The 13,524-nt window shown below is 38.0% G+C and overlaps 1 protein-coding gene across 1 annotated transcript in view; it reads left to right on the top strand.

The window, feature by feature from the left end:
• LOC108897341 (VPS10 domain-containing receptor SorCS1) overlaps nt 1–13,524 on the top strand; it is a 44,925-nt gene that overhangs the window by 1,875 nt on the left and 29,526 nt on the right. Inside the window, exon 2 of the mRNA XM_018696918.2 lies at nt 13,294–13,361. Within this exon, the coding sequence (XP_018552434.1) occupies nt 13,294–13,361 (68 nt within the window). The remainder of the gene's footprint in view (nt 1–13,293; nt 13,362–13,524) is intronic.

Raw genomic sequence — 13,524 nt, 5'->3', positions numbered from 1 at the left:
GACTAGTTGAAAACCATCAGAAATAGACGTGTTTTAAGCGTTTGCTTAAAAATGCTCCCTGTCTCCCTAATATTCAGGGGAATGGCACTCCACAGTCTGGGAATATGAAAATGTCTCATGTCTGTGGTTCTGAACTTGGAACAACCCACAGTGGAGGATGTGAGTGAACGTGAAGGCACTTAAGACAACAGGGGGTCTGCGATGTGAGCTCATCCATTCAGAGCTTTATATACAAGCAAAGGGACTTTAAAATCAATTCTAAAAGATACTTGGAGCCATGTCAAGTTGAGCTAAAACCACACTCTCATGCTCACAGTTTTTTTTTTGTTTGTTTTGTTTTGTTTTTGTTTTGGTCAGGAGTCAAGCAGCAGAATTTATATTATTTGTAGCCCCTAAATCAGTAACACCAGTGAAATGTGTAGTAGTCTGTCTGACTTGAGATGTAACCATGAATTAGCTTTTTGGCATCTTGCTGGCTGAACTTGCCCCCGGCAATATTTCTGAAATGAAAGAATGCTGATCATATAGTGCCAATGCTTTATTCTGGGGAGCCAGAGATCCAAGATTCTTGCATAGTGCATCTTTTTCAGCCCTGGGGCTTAGCAATAGTTTGTAGTCTTGTAGGGGTGCAACAAACCATTAATTAATAAGTGATTTATCTGCCAATTTTTATTTTTATTTTGATCAATTAATGGTTTTGTCTGCCAGAGAAGCTGAAAGAATATTTGACATTTTAGCTTAAAAATGACAAAAATTATCATTTCTGGTTTAGAAAGTTATTACTCATGTATTTATTGAGTGCAGACAGACTGTGAGTGAGTTTAAGGCATTTGCACCATTTGGTTTTACAGACAAGGATATCATAATCCATGGGCCGCATGTGGTTTTAGAAGAATATGAGATCAGTATAATTTCCCTCAACTTAACAAAAAAGAAAGGAAGTTATATTTCAAAATGACGAAATTACATCAAATTTTCTGCCTGTCATGTTTTAATGAAACCGATTATAACACATTCAGCAAGACCAGTCCATTTCACAAGGCCAGTAAAACGTACTGCAGTGAGAGAGAAGGACCAGAACTGAACCTGAAATGTTTTTCAAAAATATTCAACTTATGTAATACTGGATAAACAAATCAGATTTGACTGGTTGTTGCAAAAAAGAGAAACTGCAGAAAAGAGAAAAGAATAAAATAAACCAAAAACCTAGAGCCAGCTAGCCTGGCTCTGTCCCATTTACCACCACCTCAAAATTATACTAATTAACAGGGTTTTTTTTTTTTATCTTACTATGTTTAATCTGTGCACAAAGAAGTGGTTGTAGTGTTCCAAGTCAGTTGAATGTCAGAACCATTTCTTGGGTTCCTTAGCTGTTTCTCCCTGTTTTCATTCATTATGCTGAGCTGTAAACTAATCACCTGCTAGCTTTAGCTTCATATTTAGCATACAGATATGAGAGTGGTATCCATCTTCTCATCTAACTCTCAGCTATGAAGTGAATGAGCATATTAGCCATAGTGTCAAACTATTAAACTTTACATACATTATAGTATACTGTAAGGGTGTTAGTATCCTGTGGGGTAGTGTATAAGGATCAGCAAGTCATACAATATGAATTAAAAGTCTCATATTTGAGGAAATTTTGTTTATTCTTAGTAACAATCAGAAAACATCAAAAGCATGCATGAGTAAATACTCAGCTAAACCTGCTATTCAGATGTTTGTCTTTGATCACCAGGATTAGGCGTATAATCTTTTTCACAGTGATATGGTAAACTTTCTAGCTCTGCTTTGAGAAATCCCCCCCCCCCGATGGCACAGAGTCTCATCCCGCCTACTCACAACATTATGTGTGTGCGTGTTTCTCACTTCTGCTACATGCCGCACCCTTTATCACTGAGTAGGTGCAGGCCAGGTGGTCGCAGAGGCAGCGCACAGATTTTCCAGCTGGTGTACTTTTTAGAGTTCTATATAAAGTGGTTGTCCCTTTCAAAATTGCCCAATTTTCCTTTCACAAGTTAAATGCCTTTGTTCAGACAGTTAAGTCATAATGACTGTAATCCGTTTCCTTAAGTATGAGAAGATGGGAGGGAGGTTTAAGGTAGCCAGTCACACATCAATAGGCAACCCCGTCTTAAAGGACTGAATTAAGAGAGCGGGGCAAAATTAATAAGTAGATAAACTGGACAACAAGTAAAGAAAGGGTTTGGGTGCTGGTGAGTGTGCTCATATACCTAATATCTCCTCCGGCTTGTTAATGTGACTCAGTTTGTATAGGAAAGTGCTGCCCTGTTTTGACACTTCAGGCAGTTGTCATACATGAAATCAAGTTTTCATCCTGGCAACACTTCTCAAAACTCCAGACATTTCTTCATTATAGCTATCGTGTACCGCCTATATTTTGAAACCTGATAATTGGTTTATAGCATTTCAGGCTTTCAGAAGGTCAGCCAATTTGTACATACAGTCTGTGAAACACATTTTCTGAGCTTGTGATTGATTTGTTTTGATATATAGTTTTCATTTCCAATTTCTAGGATTTCATTTTGTCTTTAATTTACAGTTGAGTCCTATATAGTTAGTGGCTCTTACAGTTCTTTTATCATTTTGTCCAATTATCACGGTTTGAAAACAAAGCTGCGCTATGTCATTTCAGCTTTTCAATCAACATGCAATTCCAAGGAAAATGCAAGAGAGTGCTCAGTTCATGTGCTGCTGCCACACTCATTCATACGCTTATTGTCTGCAACATGAAACATTTCAATAAGAAGTGTCCAAAAATTAATTGGCACGCTTCAAGGATTTGATAACAATGAAAGATATTGTAACAAATTAATATAATTTCATTTGAGAAAGGAAGCCTGTGGTATTACTCAGAAGATCTCTTGCATTCAAACTGCCATAGCCTTGAATGGTTTACCTACATGAGCCAATAGATAGATAATTTCATTCAACTCGTGTGGCAGGGGATCTTAATCAAAGGACTGCTGGGCTTTCTTGAGCAATTAGCCGAGAGCAAAACATGTTTTGCAGCAGGAAATGTAAGGCCTTTTAAATCATCCATTCTGCACAGCCAAAATGTATGACTTCTTTGTTCACACTGTACGGATTAGTCGAAAGGTCGCGACAAAGGTGCCCACGCTGAATGTAAGCACAACCCCCCCCCTCGATTGATTTTTCACATTGACAATTCCAGCGAAGTTGTTCAAACAAGGAGCCTGCATCCTTAACAGTGTTGACAAAAAGAGAAAAAGCAGCATTACTTTGTACAACTCCACTGTACAGATGGTCCTCAGTTTTATTTGGCTCACAGCACAGTCTCAGTGAAGGCTACAGTAGCCTCAACATGTGAAACACTATTCCAGCAATATTAAAACAAGCTCACAGTTTCTAATGAGTCTTCTGACAGCAGCCATGTGGGAAATCAGACTGTGGAACTGCTCAAACTGCAAGAATTTCACCCAGTTGTCCAACAGCCAGATTGTTGATTGTTCAGAAATGAATTTCTAAAATTCAGAAAGTTCTAAAATTTGTTAAATCAGGTTTAATCCATATAGTATCTCTTGACTTTACAGTAAGTAAGTTAGACAGAGGATTAGGATCAGGAAATGACCAGAATAATGTTAATCCTATGACATATTTCAGGATTAGGCTACATGGGTTGCATTTAATTCATTTGAATGAATGACATGTTTTAATTAGTTTGAACTTTATCTTTTCAAAAAGGTGATAGCCCCTTTTTTTGATTTCCCTGTGCTTGAATGGGTTTTATTCAGGTGCTCTAGATTCCTCTCACAGTCCAAAGACATGCAAGTAAGGTGAATCAGAAAGTCTGAATCGCCTGCAGGTGTGAATGTGTTTGTCATTCTGCATTAGCCCTAGTGAGACTGTCAAACTGTCCTGCCCAGTGCATGCTGGGATAGGCTGCAACCATCCATGACCTTGAACACATCTGTCCCATTTTGTTTCCACTCGATCCAGCTGTTTTAAATGCCACCCTTATAATGTTAATCACTTAAAATTCTCCACAGAAGAGGCAACACTGTATTATTAAAGAGATATCACAGGTGATATTTTACTGAGGAAAAGAGTACTCATGTCCTAATTGTGTTCAGAAGCATGAAGAAGTTAGAGTTTGAAGTGGACACCATTTTCTCCTTCTTTTTCTTCCGTGTTGGGGCCAGGATGATGAAGATCTCTGCAGCTTCCAGGACATTTCTTGAAGTTTTTTTCATCTGCTTCATTGAGCTCTTGGTAGATTGTCTCATCTGCCTCTGCAAACTGGAGCCAGGCCAGGTATGCAGTCAGTAGTTTCATCTGAATCCTTCTTGCCTCTATGACTCACTGACTGAACGGTGGATAAAATATTGTACTCTCAGGCATTCTTCCGGTTCCACTTTAAGATTTTCCTCAATGCTTCGCTGATACTCCAGCATCGCGGGAGTATCTGTTGTTGTCTTTCTTGTTGTTGAGCTGGGTCTTACTGTCTATTAGACTTACTCGTACTGTGAGATGAACAAGCTGTCAGTGCATCTTCTGTACATTCAATGTAAACATCTACCCTATTCTGCTGAAGTGATTCTGTTTTATCCAGTGAATCTCCATTGTCCTGTGGAAAGTGAGAGGCTACCATAGTTTGACTACATATGCTTGAGAAAAAGTCCATGAAAGATAATACTTGTAGAGATGTTTAAGTTTTTGAGCACCTGTATCATTTGTCAGAGGTGAACAGGGGTAAATGATCAGTTATAGATCAGGTTGAGGGCGTTTTCAAGATTAAGAAAAAGATAAATCTAGCTCATTTCATGATGTCGGTTACAGGAATTTATTTTAACCCTGACCCTGAAAAGATGAAATTACTGTCTATATGTACATTCTGCAGTCATTGTGCAGTGTGGCTTAATGGATACCAGACACAGTAAAAGCAAGCCATATAAAGTTAACTTTAAACTAAGTGATTCGGCCAAGGTAAAATGGGTGAACTGTTACTTTGAGGCAAAATAAATAAAATCATACTATGTGAGTTATATGCAAACAGGGTTTTCAATAATGTCAAACAGAATTTGGGAAATAAAAAAAACCTATGCAAAATAGTGCTATGACATCATTATTATGGGATGTGAAATAGCCACAATAAAGGTAACACATGAAATATACTGCAAAAATATGTGTTTTGAAGAACTTGAAAGTCGCGTCTTCTCCCTTTGTGACTTGCAGGTCCCTTTTTCTTGCCAGAGATACCACTGAACAAAAAGTTCTGGAGTCACAGTGAGCATAGTACATCTGCCAAAAGTACTATTCGGCAGCAGTGCGATTGTTACTTGGAGTACAACGTTGGCCTTACTGAGAGAACAATGTTAATGAAAAATACACCTTACTTGAAAATATATGAAAAATATTAAGTAAAAGATATCATTAAATATATTTTTGATAAAATTGGTTGAAATAGCAATACAGTATACTGTGCTGAAGTCTTGGGGTACTTGCAAACTTGTGTGAATGGGCTAACAAAGCAAGCCAAAGATGAAAGAGAGACATGAGAGTGGTATTGATCTTCTTATCTAACTCTTGTTAAGAGAGCAAATAACCATAATTTCCCAAAATATCGGACTATTCCTTTATAAAGACTGGAAGCTTCTTTTGAACAATATCATTGTGGATGCAGCACACACACAACAAATATGTCCTGTGTCTCGATTTAAATAAATAAAAAAGGCAAGATTATGCACAGGTCAGAGGGCAGTAAGTAGCTCTCAAGGTTAATCAAGGGAATGCAAAAAGTAGGCCTGAGATCCATTATTGGTTTATCTATGATCTTCTATAAATGTCATAAAAACAACATAAGTTACTGTTCGGTAGCCAAATATACCAGAGCCAAGTTTGAAATCACATTTGTATGAATTAAATTTGTCTTTTTGATTGGCAGCTCTTTGGTTTGTCTGAGAGTAGCAGATTATAGCCATGTCTACTCAAATTGCATCCTTTTAGCAGTATTAGTAGCCACATTTTGGTTGATTGTGGTACTTGTAAGAGATTTCTTCTCTTTTTCTCTTCACTCTTCAAGTGTCAATCTGTCCCATCTGTCACAAATGAAATCTACAGGATATAAACATGGATGTATTTCAATATGTATCTGGTTATATACGAGGTATACTACTTTTAATGTAAATACGGTTATAGTAAAAATTGATTTCTGACTATATTTATTGCAGTATATCAATTTATCAAATTTCTTATCGGTCCAGCCCCAGCAGAAAGCAGTTTGGGATAATTACACCAGGAATTACAGCTCGCCCTACTACAGCAATATCTAATTTGGTTGACTGTTCAGGCCATCCTGACAGTTATCATACCTGTTCAGCCCTGGCTCTCCATACTGCACCTTAGGGGGAGGAAAGGGAGGTTTAATATGGTCAATAGTTAATTCAGAGTAGTTCTAAACACCTTTTCACCATGTTATTGTGCCTATCTCCCCCACCTTGATTCTGCCTCCTCAGCATACCATCGCAAACAGCCCTGTTTTGGACACTGATGCATGTAGTTCCCCTCATATAGCTGTGTTGTCATGCTCAGACAACCCTGTGGCCGATGCTGTCAGCATGGACCTCCATCAGCTCCCCTCTCTCCTGGGTGGCTGTGATGGACAGGCTGCAGAGGGGAGGTAAGGGGGTAGGGTGGGGTGGGAGTATTGCTGTGGTGTTGTTTCAGGGAGTGAACATCACACGTCCTGCTTAAGAAACATAAATAAATTCATGAAATACATAATGATAAGAATTGTATCACCACGATTCAACCCTAAGACAACTAAAGGCAAAGAATTTATTTTTCCTGACATATTTGTGAATGTGGCATTGCTTACACTGCATGGATAAACAGAGGCGCTGTTTTTTTTCTTTCTTTTTTTTTTTAAGCTCAGCATGCAGCTCTGCACAGCAACTACTGGAAGGCTGACTTTAGCTCTGCCAAGCCACCAAGCCTTCCCGTGGCGAGGTTCTCTGACGCCTTGAAATCCTGCAGTGTGTTTTTCATCGGCAAGCTGTGTTTCCCTCCTGGGCTTCCTTTCTTCTCGACCGAGTGCTGTCTAATAGAGCAGAAATTCCATACGAATCAGGCAAAGATTTTACATCAGACCAGGATAAACTTAATTTGACTGGAACAATGCTTAATGTGATCATACCTTCCTTGTGTTTGCACTTCTTTGTGTTAAATCAAACCTATGTTGTGCAGGTTCATATTTTTTTGTTATGTTTGCATTGCCTGTTCTCACTGTGGTTTCATGAACAGCTGCATTATCCTCAGAATAACTGAAGCAGCAGTTTGTAAGCAAAGAATCTGTTTTAGACTTCTTTTATGAGATAAAATCTCATAAACCAACATTAAAATGCAGCTCAGCTGGTTGGTGTGTTATATAGTCAGTGTGTCAGTGCTCCATCTATGAATTAGAAACTTTTTTTTGGCTATTGCTCAGTTGCCACCTCATTTAGTGTTTCAGAACACTTTGATTTTACAGTGGCCACCTGCATTACTCGTTCTTATGAGTTACACCAGCTGGCTGCTGCAAGAAAAGCCTCACATTCAGAACCATAACTTTGATTCACTCTCTGAAGTTTCCGTTTTTGGATTTATAGCGATGCATTTTGGCAAAAGAGGAGGTTTCAAACAGTGTTGGTGAGTCTAATAAGACATATGGATGAGAGAAATTCTTCCCTGGCATATTTATCAAATCAGCTGTTTTATTTTATTTATGTCAGAGGAAGTGCACTTTATTAAAGAGTCTGGGGAGCTTTTAGTTTGTCAACACGCAACCAATCTTTTACCATCTCACTCAGCACTTCCAAATTTCAGACAGAGAGCTGAAGATTTAAGAGGTTTTTTTTGTTTTTTTTAAGAAAAAAAAAACATAAACATCCTTGCACAGTGTGCACAACTCTTTGGTTGGGTTGAAAAACCTACCCACTTGCTGTCCAATCTTGCCTGGATTGATCAGACCCCCTACTCGTGCACGCTGATGCTTCCAAGCACAGCATGCTGCCGAAGCCTAGCTGCTGAACTTGCCTGGGCTTTCATTTTTGGTGAAGAAGCAAATGATGCGAGAGTATAAGCCCAAAGAACAGGGAAGCCGTCTCAGTTGACTTATCAATCGAGCTGCTACTTTCACACAAGGTCGTTGTCTCGACATGAGGAGTCCAATAAAGTCAGACACTTGCTGTTCTGCTTGGAAGCTGTAGCTATAACATGGAGTATCTGCTCTACTGTTTAAAATACTGGTTTGATGCACACAGATCAATGCTACTACCCCCTGTAAAAGGTAACAGAATGTTCCCACCTGTCACGTTATAGCTGAACTTCATTACCTCAAGAATTACATGTTTTAAAAACTAAGTGTCATTTTAATAGTGCTTAAAGCCATGAAATTTTATTCACAACCTTCAGAGCATTTATTCAGTGTGACTTCACTCTCTCACTTTGATTTTCACTTTTATCAGGATACTAGTAGTTTATTTTGTGCAAAGTGATATTGGGATGTTGCTCTATAATTTATGATTGCAGTGACCTGCTATCCATGGGAGAGCCAACAGCTCTGACTTCAAACAACCTAGCTTCAGCACAACATCTGGTCTATCGAGGAAATGTTGCCTTTGTTAATGAACTGATAGAAATTGATGTGGCAGACAAAAGCGTCTGTACATTACGCGTCTCACCGAGGTGGTATTGAAGTATACGGGGATGTGCTTTCCTGCAGGCTTTTGTTGCTGTGGAGTGAGGTTCAGGGCCATACACAATGTAATAGACATAGACAATCCGTTCTTTATTAAAAGTGTTAAATGATGCTGTTTAATGTGGTGGTATTATCAAGCGAAAGTTTTATACATACACATCAGTCCCTGAGGTCTTTGAATATGCTTTCTAAGCTTTGTTTTTTTTTCTTCCCTGAATCCTTTATTCAACACTGTTCACACTTCTGTGGTGTTAATATGATGTAGGCAGGTGTTCTCACCCTTCTCCTCCCAATTAGTTTGTCTTCGCTGTGACATTGTCACCAGTTCTGCAATTTGAATATCACCATTACACAAAATTTTGATTTCCTACAAAAATGTGAAGCTCAATTGTTCATAATTAAAGCTGCTGTAATTATTTTTGGTTTTTCATATTACCAATGCATCACATGACATACTTGTGTGTGAAATGTGTCGCTCATAGTAATGAACATGCAGAGAATTATCACCCAGTTCTCTACGACGAGTTTTGATGTCTTTTAGCTCATAATTTTGGGTTTTTTTACAGCCCATAACTGATGTTTTTATTTAGCCTCACCACTAAATCGCTACCATGCTATTGCTACTCTGGCAGCTGTTTTTCAGTGCAAAAGCTCTATAAACACAGTGTATTCTACCTGCCCAGTACCAAAGAGCAGACTGACACAGGTAGCAACTGTCGGGTGAACATGGCGGAGCATTTAGTAGCTAAAGAGCCAGATATTTCCCTCAGGAGTTAGTAGAGCCAAAAGTAGAGTGATATATTGAGCTTACAGTCATCAGATGGACACAAACACGACTCCAAATGAATGATAATGTTGCTCCACGTCTGCTGGATGTGTAAATAAGCAGTGTTTTGCACATTCACACATTTCGTATATATATATATATATATATATATATATATATATATATATATATATATATATATATATATATATATACTATACAGGGTGACAATATGTGAGTGTTGTTGACAGCTCATTGTGCTGCCTCCAAAGTCAGTTAATGTAGGTTTAAGGAGAACAAGGGGTGAATAAATTACCAGCTTGTTACTCTGTTGGTTTCGTTCACCTCAGTAACAACAACAACAACAAAAAAAGCTCATCCTTTCAGAAACAATATTCAAATGACTGGATTATCCACAGATGTTGACAATGAGCTTAACATTAATGATGTTGTTTTAATTGAAACAAAGAAGTGTCAATAAAAGATTGTTCACAGAGGAGTCTGTGGATTATCTAGAGTAACCAGGGCAATGCTGTATGCACCACAAAATGTCATTTGCTTCCATTGTATTAGGATGGAGTCAGAAACCTTAGAGAAACAGGGCAAATTAAACTAAATCTGAATGGCTAAACTCAAGTAAGAAAATAACTTTTTTAAAAAGTTGATTGAATCAACCATTTTACCATGTACCAAGTGTAAAGCATACTAAACCATGCAGTGGGCAAACAGCAGGGAAACATCTTAGACATGTGGCCATTTTTTGATATGTCATATTTGTCTTTATTATTAATATTCAAGTCGGTGAGTCCTGTAACAACTGCTTTTATGGAATCATCCATCTGTTTAATTGCTTTGGCTAAACGTGATGACAGTTTTATTGATGAGGCAACTTAATTTCAACAGCTGATAAGGCTGGATCAACGAGTGGGAATGAATTGTAATGCGTACTCTGTCGCTCCTTCGTCCCTCAATAACAGAACCCCCATCCCTTCTGCCTTCTTGACACCTCTACCCCACCCCTTCTCTTCATACAACACATTCACTTCACACCAGTAATCTCCTCACCTTAAGCCCTTTAAGTCACCATTAAGCCTCCATTCATTCTTACATAATGATCAAATTTATCCCAGTCCATTTACCTCCAAGGTCTAAGATTTACAAAGGATTACAGGTTGAAAAATCAATTTGCTTGCTCTTGGATGTCAAGTAATCCAGTTTAGAGATATGCTGGTGCTAATACAGTCTAATGGGCCATGTGCTACATGGTGACTGTCATTAAGTGTGACACCTTTGTTGAAATTCAAAGGGAAAGATATGCTAATACATATAGCATTATTATTTAAGTTATGCCATTATCCGGTGTGTGGTTAAAAGAAGAGCCTTTGTCCAGTGATTTCAAATAACAATTTAATGGCTTTTGTGACATGTTGAACTTCAAACACCTGTTTCACACAGAAATATCTACAAAGTGAATATTGTATCACTGTACTGGTGCATTAACCGCAGCCATGGAGCTTCACCTAACGCTTTCAGCATCCCTCAGAACACAGGAAACTTTTCAAGCCAGCAATAAGGTGGATGCAAATTACATCCGACTGTAATCCTGGATCCTTCCCAAGTAAATGCATAAAGTTAATTGCCATACAGAAGGGGGGGTATAATTTGTCCTAATTTTCAGACTGCTGCGGGTTGTTTTATTGTGTATGACAGTGTCCATGAGGGTATGACTTTTGGAAGGTATAAAGGCCATTTTATTGGGAGACCATAAATCTCTGCAACCCAGTCTAGACAGTCGGTACCATAGTTATAACAAGCTCTGTGGATTATCTCTGAACTAGCTCATATAAAAGGTTTCATACATTCAGCACAAAGTAATAGCAGAGTCAGAAGTTTCTTAGTCAGCTTATTCAAAAGGGGGCAGATAATTAGGAACCAAACCAAAACTGTCAAGTTTAAATTCATTGCATTATTAACAGCAGGAGGTTCTTCAGAGACTTTAACAGTGTGGTATATGATTTAATATCCACAATATAAATGTATATGCCTGCAGGTAAAGACACACGTGATAATAGAGAACACAAAGTGTGCAGCACACAATGCCTCTTAGCACAATGAGCAGGTAATGTTAGAGATTTAACAATTAGTTGATTAATTGATTAGTAGCTCCACAGAGAATTAATATGCAGGTGAAATATTTTCCAGTGATATAAAGAAATAAAATAGAAAATATTTTAGTCAAACTCAACAAAATAAAGAGGAAGAGTGATGGGTATTTTCCACTATAGGCCAAATTAGTTGAGGAAATAATTATTAGTTACAGGCCTAGTTAATATACAGTATATAATAAAATGTTAGCTCACATAACAACAGGAGTTTCTGTATGTAACTGCAGCAACCCTTTATTAGGTTTCATTGGCTTTGGTGATTCTGTTCAATGATAAAGGAATTAACCATATCAATTAAAAGAATCCGATAGCGAATTGCCTTTTGGATGGAGTACTTAACAACTAGTGTTTTGCCTTCAAGAATCGCAGTGTCATTGTCTTTTTAAAGTATATCATCTGACAGTTGGAATTGACTAATTTAGCTTTTAAAAATGTGATGTTTTTGCCGCTAACTGCAGGAGTCGATTGTAAATGACCTGGAAGTGCCTTGTGCGCTCACAGCTTGTGTCTGTCACAGTTCAATTTCACTGAAGCAATTAGTTTTGAGATGGGACAGGCAGGCTTTTATCCAGCAGATATGAAGAGGATTGACTTGTTTGATTTGAGCGAAAGCTTAGAAAATGACTGCTGTTTGGAATTTCTGAGCAGGGCTTTAAAAAAAAATAAGGAAAAATTTCTTGTTTACATGACGGAGTTCTTACTTAGCAAATGTTACCCCAAACACTCGTAACACTTGATAATTAGAAGATGGCTATGAAAGGCTGAACAAAATGCCCAGAGAGGCTTCCCGAGGGAGCTGTGTGATCTGCAGATTTTATGATTGCAGAGTGCAGGCAGGGCATTGCTTTAAAGATTCATTTGTGTAAAGGCTGAAGGGCACAATGTGAACAACTGTTTTTACGTAAAGGATTCTTGAAAATTTTATAAAACAAAGAGACACGACTCTTTGTTGAAAATTGCATTCTTTTGGACTAAAGTTCTTATAATATTTGCATTTCCCTTATATTATTGCCTGACAGGATTTGCATGTAAACATGGATTTATGCATCATGCATATAGAAACACACAGGCTTTGATTTAAGTTCTGATATTTGCTGAGGAGAAGAGTTTCTCTTCAGGTTAGACCCAGGCAAATGGACATGACCAAAGTAAACCATTCATTGATATCTGGAGTCATTTACAAGACATCGTGCAATCTACAGCTTTTCATGAAAGGCATGTGTATTGTAAACCACTATGACACTTTTTATGATCCCCTTTAAACAAGATGTCCATGATATTTACGAGGTCTATCTTTCTGTGCCTAGACTGAATTATAGTGTCGACTTATTTATTCATTTACTCATAGCTCACCAGTAGCTTTTGCTGATAGTCTACTGAGTCTTGCATCTATACATATGTGATCAGCTTATCCTGAGGGAATATGCCCAAGGTTTATCTTTAATATAAGCAGGGCAGCGGGTTAACGTACAATAGAGTTTTGTCTGGGTTTTAATGAAGGCGCGTGTGTCAGGGAGTTTAAAAGACGTGCATGGATGGCTCGGCTCTTTTGTTCCTGAGCATGTGACAGTATATTGCTGTTGTTTTTTAACCTAATGATGCCCTCCTTCGAAGCCAGTAATGTTTTTGATCTGTTTCTGCAGGTGATCCTCATGCTGACAAAATACTACGACTTCAACACCGGCAGAGTAACAGAGAGTTCTTTATGGAGGTAAGGTCTCCCTTACATCTATGGGAATAATGAGGCTACAGGAAAACAAATAGATGTTACAGTTGTTTAGAAATGATTTAAGAACCTTCTTTAAAAGCTCAAAAACATATCATTGTTTTATCAGCTAGATTACATTTCCTAATAATGTGAATTATGTGAATTG

The sequence above is a fragment of the Lates calcarifer genome, linkage group LG16_LG22, assembly GCF_001640805.2.
Source record: "Lates calcarifer isolate ASB-BC8 linkage group LG16_LG22, TLL_Latcal_v3, whole genome shotgun sequence".
Classification (NCBI taxonomy): Eukaryota; Metazoa; Chordata; class Actinopteri; family Centropomidae; genus Lates; species Lates calcarifer.
The sequence above is the reverse complement of the archived record's forward strand: the minus strand, read 5'-3'. Positions and strand labels throughout refer to the sequence as shown.